This window comes from Sarcophilus harrisii, chromosome 6 (assembly GCF_902635505.1).
Source record: "Sarcophilus harrisii chromosome 6, mSarHar1.11, whole genome shotgun sequence".
In the NCBI taxonomy this organism is placed as follows: Eukaryota; Metazoa; Chordata; class Mammalia; order Dasyuromorphia; family Dasyuridae; genus Sarcophilus; species Sarcophilus harrisii.
In genome coordinates, this window is record NC_045431.1 from 81266285 (window position 1) to 81289415 (window position 23131).

The window sequence follows — 23131 nt, forward strand, 5'->3', positions numbered from 1 at the left end:
ACTTTTAAGATAGACATTGCTATAGACCATATTTTTGGGTGTGTGTATTTCTAACTGTACTGTAACTGAGTCACAGAAGTAGAAGGGTACTTAGATATCATCTTAGCTAATGGTTTTTAATTGTTTTTATGTCATGGATCCCTTTGGCAGTCTGGTGATGACTATTTCAGAATAAGGTTTTTAAATGCTTAAAAGAAAACACATAGAGTTACAAAGGAAAGAAGTCATATAATTATCAAAATATTAGCAAAATAAATTTTGATATGTTCATAAATGCAGTGAAGGTCTAGTGGCACAGAACTGAAAACAGTCTTCACTTGTTATGCCTTCCATTCTATTAGAATGATAAACATACACACAGATAGGTAAAGAAAAATCATGTGCAAAATTATAAATAGTTTAACTAGAAAGATTATCCTAACATCTTTCTGGCCTGGAAAAAGTTTCTTGTAAGATCTAAGACCTGAGCTGTGCTTTGAAGGATGGTTGGTGGGAATTCATCTTGTCATTTTCTTTCAGATGCGTATTGGTTTGCATTCTGGATCTGTCTTTGCTGGAGTGGTTGGAGTTAAAATGCCCCGTTACTGTCTCTTTGGAAACAATGTCACCTTAGCAAATAAATTTGAGTCCTGCAGTGTTCCTCGGAAGATCAATGTCAGTCCTACAACTTACAGGTACTAATTGTATTAGACAGCTAAAATCTGTTTCTACTATTGTATTTGGATCTAATGCTATTTTTTATTATTAAATGTTCTTTCACTTTCTTAGGTAGTAAGACAATCCACAGTTTTCATTTTCAGGACTTTATAATTGTTTGTTTTAATCTCAGTTGCATTGTATCCCTTTGAATTACTTATTACTTTTTTCCTGGAGGTTGCATTTTTAAAAACTTATAACATCTCCTATGGAATTCCTGAAAATAACTAATTTTTTATTCATTTATTTGAAAAACTTAGTCTTTTTAGGAGAAAAATTTGGGGGAGAAGTGGGAGACAAATAGCTAGATATCCATCATTTTGTGAAGTTGGTAGACTACTGTGGGAAGATCCTAATAAAGAGACCATATGTAACTAATAATAAAGAGCAGGGCACAGACATTTACACTGGAAACTCTTTACAAGCAATCAGAATCATTCATTCTGCCATCTTAATAACATGTTAATAAATTATTCCTATTTAAATAAGGAAATAATAATCAAAATCCAGAAAAGAGGTAATATATAGCATGGGTTAAATCACATGGGGAGGAGATCTTGATAATAAAAATCCTTATGCAGCAAAAAGCTTTCCAGCTCTAGCTGACAGTTTTCTTGTTTCAGTCATGTGATATTCTCTAAAAGCTCTGTCTACCCCTGCCTTCTTGTGACATAAAGATAATTCTGAAATCTTAAAAGCAAAGGGAGTGGGACAAAAGGCTCATTTCAGAAAGAGGAAAATTGTCTAGAACAAACATTAACTACTTTCTGAGAACCTGTTCCACCTGAACACAGAGAGTATCATCACTTGTAGGTAAACCACCAGATGATGAATTCTTTGGTATGAAACAAAAGCAGATATAAAATAGCCCTTATTCCACTATGCCCCCCTTTTTTCTGCAGTGTTGGTGGAAGAATAATAGGAAAGAAGATCAATATTTATGCCATTTCCATACAAATTTAATTGTGGCATTCTTAATCTGAGATCTGAACAAATGGAGGAAAATGAATTAATGCTATTGCAACCCCCCAAAAAAACATCAAGGATATCAATAACTCCTGATCTGTAGTCTCACTTTCATAGTTCTATAAAGAGGGAAATGATTTAAATTTCAAACTTACCCAGAGAATGGGTGAGTTTTCCTGAAAGACAATCAGCCATAAAATTTACATTTACAGCCATACAATGGGCTGAAAAGTACAAAGATTACAAGATTCTTTGGAGTTATTATTTGATTAAAAAAGAATTTTAGGAGAACAAAAACACAGCCTTATGAGTTCTCTATAAAATGTCTTTTACTCATATGTTAAAATAAGTCTAGATTCTTTGAACAATGAAATCAGAGACATAATTTTATTTATATGGAGCATAAAGTGGAAAATATGCTTGCCAAAGAGGGTTATCCTTATCACAAAGGATGTCCAGTACTGAACCCAATTGGAAAAATGATTTGTTGTGATATAAAGTCTTATAGATGTTTCTATCTGCATTACGACTTAGAACAATTCCGAACATCCAAAATGTCTTATCTATAGATCTATAGTCAGTCAAAATGTATCTAAATATTAACTCAATAAAAAATCTAGTAAGTGAAGTATGTTGTATTCTTTTTGTCATTGCTCAGTAAAAAGTTTGATTTTCATTTTCTCATCAACAGAATTGACCTTTGATAGATTTATTCAATTAGTATGCAGTGAGTTCAATATCACCACCTATTTGAAAGTATTCTTACAGTCTGTGCACAGCACATGAAAATGCAATATTCTCTTGCAATATTGTTCTTGGAAGTTTTCATTCTGCATATGTGGAATGTGTAGTTGAAAGACGGGATGGCAAATACAAATGATCTTCTATGATATGTCCAAAAAAAGTCTTGGTGAAGTTTGAAGTTTATTAAGGTTTTATTTGATCTATGTATTAATTATTTAATAAGCTTATTTAAGATTCTTAAGGTTTAAAAATGCATTAAGGGTTTTGGGAAAGTGCATTAAAGTTTTAAGTTTTGTATATGTAGAGGGAGACAAGTAAGTAACTTAGTGGACAGAATGATGTACCCAGAGTCAGCAAAAGTTGAGTTCAAATGTGACCTCAGACACTAGCTGTGTGACCCTGGGCAATTCACTTAATCCCTGTTTATTTTATTCCACTGAAAAAGGAAATAACAAACCACTGTATTATCTTTGCCAAGAAAACCTCATGGACAATACTGCTCACAGGGGCATTAAGAACCAGACACAACTAAGTAACTAAACAACAAATATACAGAGTGTCACAAGAATCTTAGTACAGTTTTAAGCTTGAATAAATTTATATGTTTGTTAAAATAAATAATAATTAAATTTAGCTAATTGAAGTAAATTAAACAAAGTTTTAATAAGTTTGAAAATGCACTAAGACTTTGACACATCCTATATATTTCTACTTTTAGAAAGATTTTATATATCAATGGGGAGTTGGTCCTCAAGTCTGTTTCTTCTGTTTTGATTTATTCCAACCACTCTACTGGTCCACAGTAACCAGTCCACAATATTGCTATTACTTTGTACATAGTATATTTCTCTTTAAAATATTTTAATAACTCTATTTCAATATAATTGGTTTCCTTTGTTATCCTTATTCTGAAAAGAGATCCACAGATTTCACCATACTGTCAAAAGGATTTATCCCACACAAAAAAAGTTAAATACCCTTAGGTTAAAAAATACCAATTTGTGGGCTTTATGTCCCTAAATTTTATGAACCAATCAGCAACAAACATTTATTTAGAACTTACCAAATGTCAAACACTATTACGTACTAGATTACAAACAGAAAAATAAAATCCTCCCTTCCCTAAAGAAGCTTACATTCTATTAGCACATACAGAAAATACACAAAATAAATACAAGATAATTTTGGCTAACCAGGGTCTGGGAGGATCAGAAGAAGTTTTATTTAGAAGACATTGTTTGAATTGAATCTTGAATAAAACAAGAATTCTAAGGGACAAAAGTGGCCAAGGAGAGCATCCCAGACATGTGAGACAAGCAGTGCAATAATATGGAGATGGAAAATGTAATGCCATTGTGTGAGGGATAACAAGAAGTTCAGTTTGATTGTTGTTCAGCAATTTCAGTCATGCTTGACTCTTTGAGATTCCATTTGGCATTTTCTTAGCAAAGATACTAGAATGATTTGCTATTTCTTTCTCCAGCTCATTTTACAGAAGGAGAATTGAGGCAAACAAGGTAAAGTAACTTGCCCAGAGTCACAGAGCCAGCTAGTGTCTGAGGCCAGATTTGAATTCAAATTTTCTTGACTTTAAAACTAGTACTCTATCCACTGCACCACTTATCTATCTATATGTAAGGAACAATAGCAACAGTATCCCCCCAAAAAGACCAATCTAAATGGCTCATAGAAAGAGGAAGGGGATGTGGTACATAATAAGACTAGAAATGAAGAGACCAAGTTATGAAGGATTTTAGAATAAAAAATGGAGGAATGTATATTTAATCCTAAAGATAATAGAGACCACTGGAATTTATGTGTGCGGAAGGGATGGGAGTGAAGGTATGACCTCATGAGATCTGAACTTTTCACTTTTTCAAGTGTGGAAGAGGATATATTAGAGAGATGAGAAATTTGAGGCAAGTATATCAGTTTGGAAGATCTACTAAAATAGCCCAAGGGCCAACACATTGAAAGTAGTGGGCTTTCTGGTATTCACAGAATCACATAATTTCTGATTTTTAAAGAAATATAGAGCAGTATGTTTATCTGGGCATGAAAATAAATGATCACACTCAAGAAAACTTTTGAGAGGGAGGAGAAGAGAAGGGGGTCTAGATCTGTGACTTAATCAGCATGGAGAAAATTTCCTGGTGTGAAAATTAGCTGCATTCATACAGCTCAGCAAACTCATCTGTAATGTACAATATTAATTGCCTGGAAAAAATGAAAGATGGAGCCATTTTCCAAGAACGCTACAATTACTTACATGAATACTAGAGGCAATACTTAAAGCTCAAATCTTCTTGACTTTGAGGTCAGCTCTCTCTACTTGACCAAGCTGTCTCTTCAGAGGAAGTCAGTAAAGTTACTTCAAATGATTTCTCTTAATAGAGCCTCATTTTCCACATTGTAGTAAGCTTCAGGAGGAAAGGGACAATTTGAAATTTCCATCTGACATCTGTGCTTTGTAAATATATAATTAATAATTGACTTTAAAACAAAGACAGACAGTTTAGGTTTAAATCTAGTTGCAGTCTTAAGTGGTCGGCACAAATGGACTTTTGTGTAAAATAACCCAGAAACCCTATTTGTCATAAAGTGTAAATATTTCTCTTGACAGGCCTTTTGGTAGCACATTCGTTAAAAGCTGAACTCTGGAAGAAGGTTCCTCTGAGAATAAAATTCATTGTCTAATGTCAAGGATCTTTTTGATATATTTATGGCAAATATGATGCGAATTCAGAACACGGAGTACATGCAACACACAAAAAAATTATCTTTTGTGGATAACAAAAGAATGACCTCATGCTTAAATTTCATTAAGCCAGACTTTGACTAATAAACCAAGATATTTCAGTCATAATAGCAATTTTATAGCCATTCTTTCCTAAAGTGTCTTAAAAATTTTATGTCACCATTCTAAACACTGCTAATTTTCCATTTAAAACCAGATTCATTTTATTATGATTGTACTATAATATGGTAGTCAGTATAATATAGTATATAATACTATATAGTATATAGTATTCAGTCTTAGTTCTATTGACAAATAGAAGTGGGAAGTTTAAATGTGATAAAGAATGTGAATATTTTGAGCTTTGGGGTGTGTGATGCTACTGAAGTTACAAGGTATTTGCCATAAATATATTAAAAGTGATAGAAAGGTGGTGATAGTAAAGAGTTCAACAAGGACCAAAATAAAGCAATACCTTTCTGTACAAAAACGCCTCCCAAGATTATGTGTGGGAAAGGGCAGCTAGATGGCACAGTGAATAGAGCATTGGTCCTGCAATCAGGAGGACCATGTTAAAATCTGGCCTCAAATACTTAACACTTATTACACTGGGTAAATCACATAATCCCAGTTGCCTCAAATCCCCTCTCCCCCCAAAAAAGATTATGTATCGGAATAGTTGGCATAGTGAATATTTCAGTGGAATTGGAGTCAAGGACCTGAATTCAAATCCTGCCTCTGAAATTTACTAAACTTGAAACCAAAGTAAATCATTTAATCTCTCTCATCTCTTCATCTGCAAAATGGTGACCACTGAAGTACCTCTCTCCCAAGTTCATTTGGATGATTAAATAAGATGGTATATGTAAAGAAGTTTGAGAATCCTAAAGTGCAATATGAATATTAGGTATTGTTTTATTGTTAGTCATAATAAAATATTTTGTTGAATTATCTCAGACTTTAGGAAAAGGGTCTGATAGTAAGAAAAATGCTAAGAAATAGTATTAAGGAAAAGGATGTGGATTATGAAAGTGAAAACTTTCAAAATCAGACAAGAGAAATGTACCAAAAAAAGGGGAATAGAGGGGAAAAAAAGTAATTGAAAGAAACTGAATCCAGTAGAAAGGAAGAAGGAAAATTTGAAGAAATAAAGAGAAATACTGGTATTAGGTGGGGAAACGGGTATAAGCATTGATATAGTACCTATTCTCATTTGATCTTCACAATAATCCTATGAACTGGGAACATTATACCCATTTTACAGTTGAGGAAACTGAGAAAAAGGATTACACAATTAATAAGTGTCTGAGGCAGAATTTGAACTCGGGTCTTCCTGACTGACTATACATCCAGCACTATCTATTGTGCCATCAAGTTGCTGTAGATAACTAAAGAAGAACATACCTTCCAGACTTTTTTTCTGTTTTAAATTATTTGTCTTGTGTACTTTGTCTTATTCTTAAAATACAGCAAAATAGCATTCTCAATTGCATGATAGTTGAGATGAAATCATTTGACCATCTTTACCATCTCTATGGGGAAGATTGATATTTCACAGGTATAATAGGTAAAAGGCTGTTGTGGCAGTTCTAGATAATATCTAAGAGTTTGAGAGAATTGTAGGTTCAGAATGTTTCCAGTGTACTAGAACAGTGTTTGAAAGTACTATCAAGCTGCATTAAAAGAGGCATTAGACAGACCAACAGGAAGAAGTCTTTGCACATAATAAACACTTATTAAATGCTATTTTATTCCTAATGTTCAGAATATCTGAAGTATTGCATTCAGTTCTGGCACCACAACATAAGAAGGATATTGAAAAATCATAAGTGTTCTAAAGAACAAACAGAATGATGAAGGATCTTGAATTCAAGGCTCTTGAAGACAGGTAGTACATTGTGCTAAAAGTACAAATGAAACAAAAAGAAAGATAACATCCGCTCTCAAAAAGCTTGCATCCTAATGGGGAAAATCAATATGTAAAAAGGATTTGAAAAGTAGTAGCAAAAAATGGAAATAGAATATGATATACTACAGCAGGGACACAGTGGCAAAGCCTAGAGACTTGGACTCATGGCTCAGAGGAAAATTGAGCCTGAATAACCTATACCCATTCACACGATGTAGCCATATCTAGAAAAAACTCAAGATATAATGTTCTGTTGAAGAAGCTAGAATAATTTAGAAGACTTACTGGAAAGATAATTGTTATTTTGAAATATTTGAAGAGCTGTCACATGAAAGAGTGAAGTTGTCCCAAAGGGCAAAACTAGTAGTAATGTTATGAGTTACCAAGGAAAATTTAGACTTGAGGGAAGGAAAAATTCCCTAATAATTAATATGATCTAAAAGTGTGATAAGCTGATTGAGGAAGTAAAAAAGCTTCTCCTCATCAAGTCATCAAGAAAAAAATGATTTGGGAATGTAGTAGGGAAGATTCATGTCCAAATATGAGTTTAGATTAGTTTTTTAGATGAGATTAGATAGTTTTTTATATTTCTTTCAACTGGGATTCTATCTCTTTAAATACTGGACAAATTGGAATGTGAAAAAACCCTTAGAATTATTTATTTTACTATGAACTAGAATTAATTCAGCAACAGCAAATGCTACCAATGAATATCAATGCATACCAACTGAATATCAATACCTGTTACAAGCAAGTCCATGTTCCAGGTACTGTGGACATAAAAGCTATGCATATTTCCTTCTCTCATAAAGCTTCCATTAGGTAGACTGGTGATATGAACAGAACTATCTTAGTTCTTCTTCAATGTTATTTTGCTTGACTCATACTCACCACTAAATTACTAGGACCCAGTTAGGCTAAAGAATTTCTAGCACATAGAGTCCTACTCAGGTTGTGCCCCATGGAGTGGTCAGAGCATATCACAGAATCAAAAGTTCTTACTTAATCACTTTACCTCTTCTATGTGGACACAGCATCATGACATTGATTATTAATGGATCATTGTTTACTTGGGAAACACAAAGAGTGTTTTTTATAGAAGTTGGTTCAGAGCCCTGAGCTATTCAACATTTTCATTCTTGACCTGGATAAGAGAATAGAGAGAATATTCATCAGGTTTGAAGAAGACATAAAGCTGGAAAAGGGGAAAGGAAGATCAGCCAAACAACTTTGGAAGGACAGAATGAGAATTCAAAATGGCCTTTGACATTTAGAGAAATGGCCCAAAAGAAACAATGAAACCTGTGGTAACTACTAGGTAGTATTTTTAGAGAGAAAAACAATTGTAAAAAATAAAAGATGGAAAAGATTGGTTATATTCAAATATAGTAAAAAAAAAATTAAGTCTTAGTACATTGAGATTCATTATAATTTCAAAGAAATAACTAAGTAGAAGAATTTTACAATAAAAAGAATACTGGATTTAAAGAGGTCTTAGATTTTGACCCTGGATTTTATACTACTTTCTACAATTATGAATTTCCTCTCTGGCCCAAGTTCAATCATCCCTAAATAAATAGAGTTGATCACACAAATCCTTGCTAGCTTAAAAAAGTCTATCAAAAATTTACTTTTTATTGTTTATTTTTAAAAGAACAAAGTAAGCAAGTAGGTTTTGTTTTGATTTGATTTTTTATAGATTTTTAGGAAAGAAAATGTTTACCTGACTTAAAATTGATTAATTTTACCAATATTTGGACCAATTCTAGGTCCAATTCCTAGGAATAGGAACTCAACAGTTTGGAACTATACCCAAAGGGCTATACATGTGCATATCTTTTGATCCAGCAGTGTCTCTACTCGTTCTGCATCACAAAGAGATCATAAAAAAGGGAATAAAAGACCCACATGTGCAAAAATGTTTGTGACAGCCCTTTTTGTAGTGGCTAGAAACTGGAATCTGAATGGATGCCCATCAATTGGAGAATGGCTGAATAAATTATGGTATATGAATGCTATGGAATATTATTGTTCTATAAGAAATTATGAGCTGACTGGTTTCAGAAAAACATGGAAAGACTTAACATGAAGTGATGCTAAGTGAAGTGAGTAGAACCAAGAGAACATTGTACTCAATGACCATAAGATTATGTGATGATCAACTATGATGGACTTGGCTCTTTTCAGTGATGAAGTGATTCAAAAGCAATTTCAATAGATTTGTTATGGAAAGAGCCAGCTAAAACCAAAGTGGACTATGGAGACTGAATGTGGATCACAGCATAGCATTTTCACCTTTGTTGTTGTTGTTGTTGGTTTACTTTTTTTTTTTTTTAATTTTCTTTCTCATATTCCTGCTTTTGAGCTGATTTTTCCTGCACAGCATGACAAATTTGGAAATATGTTTAGAAGAATTGCATATGGCTTCTTCTATATTACATATATGTGTGTATATATGTGTGTATATGGTATATATAAATGTATATATATATATATATATAATAAATCCAATATTTCTATAATGGATTACTTGCTGTTTAGGGAAAGGAGAAGGGTGGAGGGAGGGAGAAAAAATTGAAGCACAAGATTTTGCAAAGGTGAATGTTTAAAACTATCTTCACAAGTATTTTGAAAAATAAAAAGCTACTATTAAAAAAAGGGGGGGAATAAGAACTCATACTTTGATGTCATTGGTATAGGTAACTCCCAGGTGAGGAATATAATGTATCAATAAAAATTATCTATCAATGAAGATTACACCTTCTCTGTAATGTGTAGTCCTGAATAGCTATTTAGAACTCAGAGATTGTAACTTGTGTAATTTCATATAAGTCTATAATAGAAGTCATACCTGAATCGAGTTTTTTCCCAACTTCAGGGTCAGCTTTCTATCTATTTTGCCATTAATCAGTTGAGCAAGTATGTAAGTGCCTACTATGTAGCTACCACTGTAATAGACTCTGGGGATACAAGTATAAATAATGAAATAATTTCTACTTGCTTAGAGCTTATATTTTAATTGGGGAGATATAAAATATATGCAAGTAATATATAAATATATGCAAAGTATGTAGGTATATAAAGTGAGTTCCAATTAATATATTCAAATTGTCCAACGTAAGATAGTATGAAAAGGAAGGCATTAACAGTTGAAGGAATCAGGAAAGGCTTCATATAAAAGAAGTTGTCTTAGCTACATCTTTATAAGGCAGAGATATCTAGGCATAGAAAACACAGAATAATGGCATAAAAATGAGAAATGGAAGATGATATGTAAGAAACTAAGAAAGAGTCCATTTGTCTAGATTGTAAAGAAAGAAGGGTAAAGTCCAAAGAGTTTGAAAAGATATTAAGATCAGATTGTATAGGATTTTAAGAAGTCCTATGCTATAGGTGATTTTTTCCTATATATGATTAAAAACCCCTTGAGTTGGCTGAATAAGCCAATATATGAACATACCTTCATTTAATGAAAATAACTGGTTTGTTTTATGGGATGGACCACACTGGGAATGAATTTGAGTCAGAGAGACCAAGTAGGAGACTGTTACAATCTTAAGTCATGTTAGCTATTATCCAAACCATTAATATTAAAGTTTTCATCTGTTAATTGAATAAGGATCAATGGATTCCATCCCCAAAGGTCCAATTCAATGGCTTGTGATGATATACTGCTATTTGTGGGTTTGGGTTCTTAAAAGCTTTGCCAGCAACTCTTAAAAGCCACACTGGGCTAACAAGATGTTTTGCATTTTATTATATTATGTCTCTTTTGAAGACCAGGTTGAGTGCATATAGATATGCTTATCTTCAGGAGGCTGGCTACTAGATGATTAATTCTTTGACCATGAGACTAAGAAAAAAATGTGGAAACTTTTGCATTGATAATGCCCAAGTTGGAAAAAAAAGTATGGAATTCTAAAAAGTATGCAATTTTAGACAATCTATAAACATTAATTTAGTAATTAATATTCTAAATGTGAAATTCTTGTTCAGTGACCAGTGAGTTAATATTCTATTGGAGGAATTGAATCATACCAGTTTAAATTTTCTCACCATAAACATAATCAGCAGATATAAAGAAACTATAGTGAAATAGAAGGATGAATGACAGGTGCTCCATGGAAAAGGCAGATAAAAATGTTGATTGGGTTGGTCTCATCATATACCCTAAGGCTCCAAAGTTAGCTACAAAATCATATTTGATATTCATAGCCTTGATAATATGTGCCCTTCCTACCTTTTCAGTTTTCTAATATTTTATTCCCTTTCATGAACTCTGTGAGTGATCCAGGACCTCCTCCATTTCCCAACTCTTTGTTTATTCACTGACTGACCCTTATGCCTGTCGCTTTCTCCCTCCTCACTTCTGCCTCCACTTCCTGAATTCGCTAGGTTTCTTCAAGTGTTAGCTAAAATCCTTCCTCCTGCGAGAAGTCTTTTCCAACTTCCTTTCACGATGGTCTTTCCCTCTGAGATTGTCTGCAGTTTATGCTGTGCAGATCCATTTTATACATAGCTGTTTGCCTGTTGTCTTCCCTCTCTGCTACCCATTAGTTTGTGAGTACTTTGAAGTTAGAATTTGTTTTTGATAATTTTTGTATACTAGTACTTTGCATAGTGTCTGGAATATAATAGGTATATAATAAATGACTAAAGTAATGAAAAACAGTATTCCATGGAAGTGCTTCAGATGAATATAACCATGAGTTTAATTACAATGTTTGAGAATTTACCAAACTAATTTAAACTTGGTTACTAATTTGCAGAAATGGAAACTGGAAAAGGAAAAAAAAAACTGTATTGAAAAATATCTTTCAGATGTAAGAAAGAAAGATTCCAAAAGCTTGAATCAGAACGCTCACATCTTTAAAAATATGAATATTTTCTAAAACAATAATCATAAAATTCCAGGCATTGCAAAAACCAAACATCACTAAAAAAAATGAACTTGATTACATCTTAAGGGACAAGAAATAACTAGTTATAAATATAGAAATTATTTTCAAGAAAGTTCATTGACTTGCAGTGGCAGAGATCAAAATTAACACTTAATTAGAAAAAAAGATAAAGATGAGAAGATGTATCCTGTAATTATAACAGTTCCAACCATTCCTATTTAAGGATGCAATAATGCTCAAAAGACCCTAGAAATCACTTCAGTCAGCCTGAAGCAATATTTATCTTCCAACCAACCAAAATGAAAAAGTGGCCAAAACCAGCACTGCTTATAATTCAGAGTCATTAGCAAAATATTATGAAGATGGCTGAGAAACAACTATGAGAAGTATTATTTCCTAAAAGACTGAGAAGGAAAATGCATACATTTTTGAGAAGCATGGCTTGAGAATCAATTAAACCAGGCCATCCCTAAAACATTTAAAGTTTAAACTGGAAAGGGATTAGCAAATACATAGAAAACAAAACATATAACAGCATTTATTTAAAAAAAAACTTCTCCTATGTTTTACATGATTGCACATATATAACTATATCAAGCTGCTTACCATTTTAAGAAGGAAAAAGGAGAGAAAGAGAAGGAGAAAATGTGGAATTCTAAAAAATTAATGAATAATAATAATGAATAAAAATAAATGAATGTTAAAAATTGTTTTTACATATATTGGAAAAAATTACATATATTGGACACATCTTACTATTTAAGATGAATAATATTTCCTTATCAATAGTAATAGAATCACAACATGTGAAATCTAAATCTCATATCCTGATAAGTCATATGAGGAAGCTGTTGTTGTTTGTTCCTTTTTTCTCAAAGAGGAGACAATGATTTATTTATTTAGATTTTTTTTGTCTCAAACACACATACACACATTTATATACTACTGTGGCAGCAATAGATAGTGAATAGTCTCTAAACTTGGAGTCAGGAAGATGTGGATTTAAATATGACCTGATCCTCACTTCTTATTTTTGTTAAAAAAAAAAAAAAAAAAAAAAAAAAAAAAAAAAAAGCCTTCATAATGAAGATGAAGATAGGAAAGGAAGCTAGTCTGGAAGTAGATTTGAATTCAGGTTTTTCCTGATGTGAGACACAGTACTCTATCCACTGTGCCACATACATTCTGCCCTGGTCAGATCGAATAACCAATTAATTCATAAACATTTATTAAGTATCTACTGTTTTCTGGCCTATGAACTAAGCATTGTGTGAGTTCTAGAACATAAAAAGAGTCAAAAGTTAGTCCCTGATGTCAAAATTACATTTGGATACACGTGTTCAATTTTGATACTATGAAAAAGAATGCTAGACGGAAAATAATGAGAAGCGACAACTAGGGTGATAAAATGTCTCAGGATCACACCCTTTGGAAAACAGTTGAAAGAACAGGAAATATTTCACCAAGAAAAAGAAATAACAGTGAAAGGTGTGCTCACTATCTCCAAGTATCTGATGGAGAAGAGAATTCAGATGTGTTTCGCTTGGCTCCAGAGGACAGAGCTCAGGACTGTGAAAGGAAGTCAAAGATAAGTTTTGGTTGATGCAAAGAAAAACTTCTTAATGATTAGAACTGTCCAAAATTGCAAAGAATTAACTCAGGAGCTTAGGAATTTTGTTCAGGCAGGTTCTTGATCAGAATCAGTTTGCATTACTCAGCGTCTAAATCTCCTCTAATTTGTGAGATATTGTGATTTTTCAAGGAATCTTTAAGGTCAGTGCCTTTAAGAGATATTGGCTGAGACTTTCTCTGAAAGATTTTTAAGAATACACACACACACACACACACACACACACACACATCCTTTAAATCTTTTAAAATTTTAAGAAGAGAAATTCAGTGTTTAATGTTTATTATATCTGGCATATTGCATGTAAGTAAAATTTATTTATATACTGTGGGCCTACTAATATCAGACTTAGAGAAAATCTTGAAATTTTGTTTTGGATCATCTTTGAATTATCTCCATTTTATGCTATATTATTATACATAATTATAATTGAATCAATATTGTGTACTTGGTCAGAAGCAATCATTACATTTTGACTGTTCTCTCTTGGTTTTCTTCTCACTCATCAGACTATGGCTACTATGTTAGATGGATTGTCAGCATTGTCCTAGAAACAGAAAAAGAATGTCAGATATCTGTTGTGATGAATAAGACCAATAGGGTGAGACAGTGGGGCTGGCATTGAGATAGATTGTCAGATAAATCTACTAAAAATAGATTATATAATTATAATTGATTTCATTCTCTAATTCTTACTCATTCACCTTACATATCTGATCAGTCATAAAATCATGTAATTTCTTTCTCCACAATTTCTCCTACATATATTATCTTTTCTCTGGTCATAAGACCACTGTTCTCCCTTTAAACTCTCATCATGCTTTGTCTGAACCATTACAATGTCCCCTAATTGTTTTCCCTCATCAAGTTGACACCCCATTCCAAAACATTCCCCCACATAGCTGCCAAAGTGATTTTCAAATTTCAAGAGTACACCTATTCTACTTTTCAAAACAGGACACTTCTTACTAGGGATAGCCTGTGCAAAAGTCCCAAAGTGAAAAAAAAAAGGATGGTAAGTATGAGGAACAGCAAGTAGAATGTTTACTGGAACCTTAGAAAGCCCAAATTGAGAATGAGAATGAGAAAAAGTCATCAAATTCTTTCTTCTGGTCAAGATTAAGGTTTCCACCTCAATCGATAATCTCAAGAATATCTCAGATATCTTTGATCTAACCAATTGTGCCCTTTTTCTTGAATTTTCTTTGCTGAACATTTGCTTACTTTATTTAGATAATTTTAACAACTCGTTTTTAATTGTCTTTCAGACTACTCAAAGGATGCCCTGGGTTTGTATTTACTCCTCGTTCGAGAGAAGAGTTGCCTCCCAATTTCCCCAAGGAAATTCCTGGAATTTGTCACTTCCTAGATGCTTACATACAAGGAGCAAATCCAAAGGCATGCTTCCCAAAAAGAGATTTTGAAAATGGCAATGCTAACTTTCTGGGGAAAGCATCAGGAATAGACTAAGTTGTATCTTCATCAATTCAATCAATATTTGGGGGTTTGAATCCAGAAAGAATGTATGAAGCCTCAGAAAGCACTTTAGGATTGCAGATGCCTGAAAGCCAGTATTACTGATTCAGGTGTGAAGTCCCCTAAGACTTGTTATTTCTCTTTTAAATGACAGACTATATTTACTGAAATAATATTTCAACTCCTTTATTTTAAGATCATGGCTCTTTAGATACCTATTCTTTTCTGTGACAGATAATGTTATGTAAGTCACTTCAAATCAACCTGTACTAAGAATTCTAGACCCACTGTACGTAATATTAGAAAAGTTGAATGCATTATATCAAGAGATAGATTTGTCTGCAGTACTATTCCTTGTTGGAGTGCCAATCTTGCTTAAAATGTATTATTCACAGTGTTGCTAAGAACAAAGTCACACGAAGTTATTCTCCCTATTATAAATTTTTAAAACTCACTGCATGTAATTATCCAGCCTCTGACACTTACAAGCTGGGCAAGTCACTTAATCTCCTAAGGTTGTTTGGAGGTTAAAATGTGGTATTTGTAAAACACTTTGGAAAACTTAGAATGGTATATAAATACTAATTATTGTCATTATCACATGCTTTCATTATGGCTGTTCATATATAGCAAAATAAGTCAAGTATTTTTCTGTCAAGTCTTCTTATTTTAAAAAAAATAAGAAAGTATGGGTCACATATTATATAATCACAAGCTACATTAAAAATAACACTGAAATATTATTTTTAATTTGTGAATGTTTTTTAAAAAATTAATTTTTCATAGTAGCATGTATCATAGCAATAAATGTTATTTTCTTTTCATGTATTATTTTTCATGTTTAAGTAAGATAAAAGCTTTCCATAACATACAGACATATGAACAAAGTGTCCAGGTGAACACAGAGGACACAAATTTATATTTACTAAGAATTGAATTACTTTTTGTAATTTAATACGCTTGATTTGATCACCACAGTTTAAGCAGAAATGATATAGGTATGAAGGAAGATAGAGACTGAACCATGACATCACTGATACAGAGCAGGGCTTTTTAAAGTTTTTACATTCACAGTCCCTTTTCACATGAAAAATTTTTTACACAAATAGGCATACAAATAAAACACACATTGATAATAAAGCATAATTTTGCAACCCTCATACTCAGTTATGCAATCATCCACAAATCACGGTTTAAGTAGCTTTGAATAGAGAATGTTTAGATGGAAAGCCCTGTACTTGTAAAAATTAACATCTTTTCCAGAATATTAGGTTAAATAACTGATCCAGAATTGCATGGTCAGCACATGTCAAAAGCCAGACCTGAACTCTGGTCTCCCTGGATCTAATGCTAGCTCTCTGTCTAACCTCTTGGGATTAAAGGGATCACCCTCCCCCAAAAAAGGAACCATTATGCAGTCATAATGAGGATAGTGTAATTTGGTCCTGGACCAGTAGAAACTGTCTGTTGGCTTTTTAAACCCATGGGAGAATGAGTAGAAAAAAGTTAAACTATATGAGTAGATGTTAGGTTTGTGACTTTTTATTCTGGTTTTGTTTTATTAATGAGAACATATTGACCATTTTATGAATATGTATATGTATTCAGAAAAAGATAATAAATTTGCTAAACTCTTTAATGCTTAGACAGGTATGGTGGATAGTAGCAAAGAAAAAGATACATTATGTAAATGTCTTAGCTTTTTAGAGGCGGCAGGATTCTTTGAGTCCAATTTCTTCACTCTACATATGAGGAAACTAAATTTCTAAGAAAAGTTTTTCCAAAATTAATTGGGTAGCAAGAAGCAGAGCTAAGACTTGGACCTAAATCTACTTGATTCCTCATCCATCATATTGTGGGCTGGATTCAATAATGATTTTTGCTTTCAGTGTTGGTGTTTCAACAACTTGGCAGTGTGAGCATTACTTAAAACAAAAAACAAAAACAAAAAAAACAATATCCAAGCACAAGCAGGATGCAAAGAATGGATTTTATATCATGTTATACAAGTGACAGATGTTTAGCAGAAGATTCTAACCTGGTTTGGATCTAATCAAAATGATTTCATGTGCAAGTTTTTAAATACTTCCATTGCCAATCACTTATTCCTATTAACAACAGGATGAAAAAGTTACCCTTAATTGGTCTATTTAGTATTCTTCTAAGTCATTAACAGCACCCCCAGGTATCTGGCCTCTTACTAGGAAGTGGCTTTGGCACTAGAGGGGACTGAGCTTTCATTCTGTTGCAGTCTTGAAATAGTATTAATATTATATGTTGCTGTATAAGTGAAGAATTGAAGACCCTTTTCTTTCTGACTCTGAGCCCTTATCAGAAAGGGGGAAAAAGAAATAGAAAATAAAGCAAAGAAATACACAAAAGAAAAATGTTCTCATTCCCACAAAGATATTTTACTTTCGATCCACACTTAAATCCCATGTATTTATATTCTTCATTATTCTGGAAGGGTTGAAGTATTTTTCAGAACAAGAAGAGTGCTAAGCAGAATTCTAAATAAGAAAGGCAAAAAACCCAGTCCTTGCTCTTGAGGAGCTCATAGTCTAAAGAGGAAGACAATAGGCAGACAAAGAAAGGATAAATTGGGAGTGATCTCTGAAGAGAAAGCCAATAAAATTCAGAAGTCCTGAGGGAAAGCTTCTTGCATAACGTGAGGCTTGAAGGTAGCCAAGAAAGCTAGCACTTTAAAATTAGCTATATGCTGTCCTCACAATCATACTGTGAAGCAAGTTAGTCCAGAGTCATTATGTCCCTTTTACATTCTAGGACAAGTTATGAGTTGTACAAGTTCACACAGTAAATGTTGAAAACAGGATTCAAATCTAAATCCTCCCAAATTTATGACCAGGGCATCCCATGATGCATCTCTAGCACTACTGTTAGAGGAGCTCTCTCTGGTGTGCTCATCAGTATTGCTTATGGGATCTATATTTTTCCATCAAAGATACAATATCAGAAATGTGTTCTTTTGGTATTTTCCCACCCTTGATGAATTATTATTTCAAAAATGAAAAAAAAAAGCAAAATTTTCCTGAGGATTAAAATAGAAAGAATTCTTAGATAAGCATGACCAGACATGACCCTTTTGGTAATATGTTCTAGAGTTCCCAAATAGAAACCAAAAGTTATAATTTTTATTACACAATGAAGAATTCTGACCTTATTAAAAATATCTATGGAAACTTAAGGCTATAATTCCCATTTTATTTAGAAATAATTTATACTCAAGAAAAATGACTACTCTTTTTGACTTCTGTCTAGCAAAAATGGAAAGTCCATGTTCCCCCCAAACCTATGAGAAATATAGCATCTGGGTTAAAATCTATTAGTGTTTCTTTGTTCAGGTCAGCTTCATTTTAGACACACATACTAATTTTTATGTGAGTGCAATTTTATTTTTTGTTCATACTTCATCAGTTAGAATAATGCTTTTTTATATAGATAAGGTACTCTTTTTCTATTAGGAAGATTAAACACCTAAGAGTTATTTCTTTCCCCATTTCTTTTATTTCAGAATTCTTCCATCATTCTCAATATTTTGTTAGGCTGTAGAAACTCCTTTGGCCATATTCTTCATTTAGCAATATCACTTACTCCAGTTGTCCATCACCATCATGACACTTTCATAAATTGATTAATTGGAAACTCTGTGAAATAAGCAGACCTGGAAAATCAATATGCATGACTACGTCAGGGGAAAGAACAGAACAGTAAAACTGAAAGTTATACAATTATAATGGCCAAGGCTGGTTCTGAAGAAGAGTGAGAAAATGCATCTTCCTCCTTTCTATAGAAGTGAGTTATTTATATCTACTGGAGGATATGGTTAATATATTGTGTTTTTTTCCCTGAACTGCTCTGTGATCTTTTCTTTTTCATCTTCATTACAAAAGCATGAATTGCTAGGTAATGGAAGTGGAAAGAATATGTTTTAAAATGAATGTAATGTAATATAAAAAATAAAAAGATATTAATAAAAATAAGCTAAAATGTATAAAGACTATAAATTCTGATCATCTTAACTACATGCAATATATATATATATATGTACATATGCGTATATAACCCTAACAATAACCATCCTAACTATGCCCAGAATGACATCACCAGAGTTAGATATCAGGTGATTTTATCTTTTTTCTCTTGCTAAAACAAACATACCACCATGAAGTTCAGCTAAGTCTACCCTAGAACTTTTGCATTGCTCTGGTGCAGTTTTCTGCCTGTTCTCTGTGGAAATTCATGACAAAAGTTCTCTCTCAGCAGGCACAAAGCCACATCCTCTTATGGACTTGGATGTCCTTCTGCCTCAGAATATTCCTTTTTTTGCCAACTTAAATTTGATTCCTCACCATAAAGAACATTGAGCCACAAATTTAAAAGTAAAGTTTTGAGAACCACGTTAGTGGTTTGAAACTTACCTGTTTTTGAGAAGAAAATTGCTACATAAAGATATTAATATAAACTCAGATAAATCCAATCTACTGGTTGTTTGAATTTGATTGAATTTTGATACAGACTTGTGCTTTCATTGTCATTAGATACTCTCTAAATTTGTAGTTTCCTAGTTTTGATTTTTTTGAGGCAGAAAGGGACTTTTCAGCTCTTTGGTGTAAAATAATTCATGGAGAGTCATATGCCAAACAAGATTTAAGTTTTTATTTACAGCAATTACTTCCCTCTTCCCTATGTCATCTGGTTAATCTTTATTGCTGCAGGTGGAATATTTCTTTTGACTTAATGGTTTGTCTAAACTTCAATTAATTGAAAAAGTAAAACAAATGTTAGACTTTAGAATGAACAGTTGCATGATGTTTAATATGATGATATATCCATAAATAAAGAGAAATTTTTCACCATTATCTTCAGCAAATTTTATACCTGGTTTTTGCTTCTGAAAAGCTGCACTGTCTAAGAAAATGTCATCCAAAATTTTTTGGAGCTTCCTTAATTTGCTGCCATATAAATACTATATTGTAACAATTTAAAACATAATTAAAAATATCAATGTATATAAAAGAAAGTGAGTCTTTTTGTTGCAAAATGAACATTAGATTCATGTAAAAGAAATATTATTCCAAATTATGCAATTGTACATTCCTTCTTCTAGACAATTTGTTAAAAACATGAAATGCTTTATGATAACAATAGAAAAGACTGTCATTCCCAATAATTGTACTCAACCCAAAATCTGGCACATGTATTACATGCATTGTTGACTTGGTTTTGGATCATTGGTAATTTTACCCATATTTGACATATCTAATATTACTACCTCCTTGTTGATAGGAGACAGAGGGTCCATTTCTCCTCTTCTTCTTGCTTCTTATTGACCAGAAGGACTCATAATTGGCTACTGAGCTGGAATTCCATGGATACATCAATGTGATTTCTGGATGTCACAATTTCTCTGTGCCTCATTTTCTGAATAAGCAAATATTACAGACTCGGGCTAAATGTTTTCTATTATCTTTTCCATATATAACAGTATATGATTCTCTACTCGGATTAGGCTTTAAATATGTTATGAGGGTTATACTTCCCTCTTGACGAAGCATGGTGGTTTCTTTTTATGACTTGCAGAGAGGCAGAATAGATATACTAGCATCTTCTCCCCCTGCCCTTCTCCAAAGGAGACTTTGATGAGTGATAAGAGGAGAAATAGGAAGTTGGGACCAAAAGCTTGGCCATGTTGCTCTGTTCAGAGAGTAGGGGTATTGGGAATAATTACATTTATCTACTTCCTTAAATATTATTAGGTTAGGGGATGCACTTTTTCAGGTTTCATCTAACTTCTGATCACAGCTTTATTAAATGGGGGGCAAAAGAGATCTTAAGTTATATCCATCTCTTTTCTTATCACATGCTACTTCCATAATGAACACACATATAGGAAGTAGCAAATAAAGACATTTATCTATGTGGTAGTAAAAACAAGAATCAAAGAAATTATACATATGAGAATATATACCAGGCAATAAAGGGGGAAGGAATTCTCTCATTGTGAGTGAGGTCACTCCCTCAACTGAGAGAGCAAGTTCTAGATCTCATCCAAGAGAAAGTTTCCTAAATCTTTGGAGCCTGCTATCTCCTACCTTATTGACCCCTTTCATAAAGTAAAGGCTAGCTCCCTGGAGGGCCTCAGGATCAGCCAGAGTCAGGATAAATCAAACTCCTTGGTCTTTAGGGGGAGAAGTGAAGGAGGCAGGCAAGCTGCCACATAGCTTGCCAAAGATGTATCCTGGATTCTGGAGTCTGGAGTCTCCAGCCTCTCTCCTCCTCATCCTGCCAGCCAGTGATCCTCAGCCCTCCAGTCCTTGCCTACGATTATCTCACCACCAGGCATTCAGCAAGCCCCAATCATGAGTAGAGCCATCATCTAAATATATGCTTATAGAGCCATTATCTTACATGGAATAAGTAATTATCCTTAAGTGCTCTCTTGTCTGATTCAAGCACACTTTTTTTTTTAGAGTTTCAGCCCTCTACATTCTTTCCAGAGTCTTTTCCTTCAGGAGCCTGAAGTGGAGTTGGCTTTGTCCATCTTTTCTCTCTATCAAAACCAGAAGGCCTGAAGTTAAAGATATTAAGCACTCAAAAACAAAAACAAAAACAAACAAACAAAAACACCTTTCTCTGAAGCTTTACTCCTGCTCATCATGAAAGCATGGGACATTGGTCTCTGCTAATATAGAAAGAATCCCATATCAAAGAGCTTTGGGATTAGAGTTCAAATATGTGTCATTAATCTGCATACTGTTTATTTTTAGTATAAAAAGTGGACCTCGTGTGGCTATGTAGTTTGCTGATAGCAAATTTTAGTACAACATGTTTATTGTCCTGTGAAAAACCTATTTTTTTAATCATCTAGTCAATAAACTTATTATTAAGCACCTATTATGTACCAGGCACTGTGCTAAGCATTGGAGATATAGGAAAGGTAAAACAGAGTCCCTCCCTCCAAAGAACTTATTGAGGAAAACAATATACAAAAAAAGAAGCTAAAAGGAGGAGGGAGAAGAGAGAAAAAGTAGAGTGAAGGACATGATAAAATCGGAGTGTAGCCAGATGGGAAATGATGAGGGTGGAAAAGTATGAAATGGTTGTCATGGACCCCTCTAATATGGAGGATCTGGGAGGGGGTAGCTCTCCACTATCCACAGCTCTACCTTCTTCAACCAGAAGGAGGGAGCACCTGACAGGTAAAGGATAATAAAAAGTATGAGATTCAGGTTGATGAGATTTTGCAGGATAATGAGATTCCAAAGGGAGGGAATAATGATGAAGTTCAGGAATACAGTGGGTTGGAAAAACATTATGTTAAAAATAAGGAAAGCTCTGAGATGAGCCAAGTTCATAGACCCATAGATATAGAATGGAATCTCAATAGCCTGCTAGTCCAACCCTTTTGTCATTAGGGTAATTATTGCAATTATATCGAGACAGTACGGGCTAGCTCCCTGGAGGGCCTCAGGATCAGCCAGTCAGGATAAATCAAAGTCCTTGGTCTTTAGGGGGAGAAGTGAAGGATTATCACCAAACCATGCTGAAAGCCACTACCTATTACACATTTTTACATTTCACAGATAAAGAAATCGAGACCCTAAAGCCTAAATAACTTGACTTGGTCCACAAATACTAAGTAAATGACTACATATTCCTTATTATTAGGGGGAAATATTAAATATTACCACACTTAAGACCTTTCCCTTCAGAATCTCACTTTAAGGGTAGCCATTCTTTGTTAATGCTTTAATATTAACTCTCTCTCTCTCTCTCTCTTTACCATAATCCTCCTTAGAGAACACAATATATTCAACAAAAACTCCTGAGACCATTTGTAAGTTGCGTGTATTATACAAATTAATTACCTTGTTATAGATGACTTTGAGTTCCTGCTCTATTTCTTACCAACTATATGACAAGTAATTTATCTTCCACAAGTCCCAGTTTCTTGCTCTGTAAATTAAATAAAAAAGTTAATATTTGCCCTATCTTAAGAAAATTTGTGAGAATCAAATGAGGTAATGGAAATGCTTTGAAAACTAAAATGT

General features: G+C 33.3%; 1 protein-coding gene across 3 annotated transcripts in view; it reads left to right on the forward strand.

The window, feature by feature from the left end:
• Nucleotides 1–20098, forward strand: part of GUCY1A1 (guanylate cyclase 1 soluble subunit alpha 1) — a 96070-nt gene extending 75972 nt beyond the window's left edge. For 2 of the 3 annotated variants that reach the window (XM_023505909.2, XM_031943198.1), the window contains exons 8-9: nucleotides 520–674; nucleotides 14852–15227. In XM_023505909.2, coding sequence (XP_023361677.1) covers nucleotides 520–674; nucleotides 14852–15053 — 357 coding nt within the window. In that variant the 3' untranslated portion in view covers nucleotides 15054–15227. Of the gene's footprint in view, nucleotides 1–519; nucleotides 675–14851 lie in introns of all 3 variants that reach the window. The other variant, XM_003773115.4, reaches the window with a different exon arrangement.
• Nucleotides 20099–23131: the final 3033 nt, after the last annotated feature.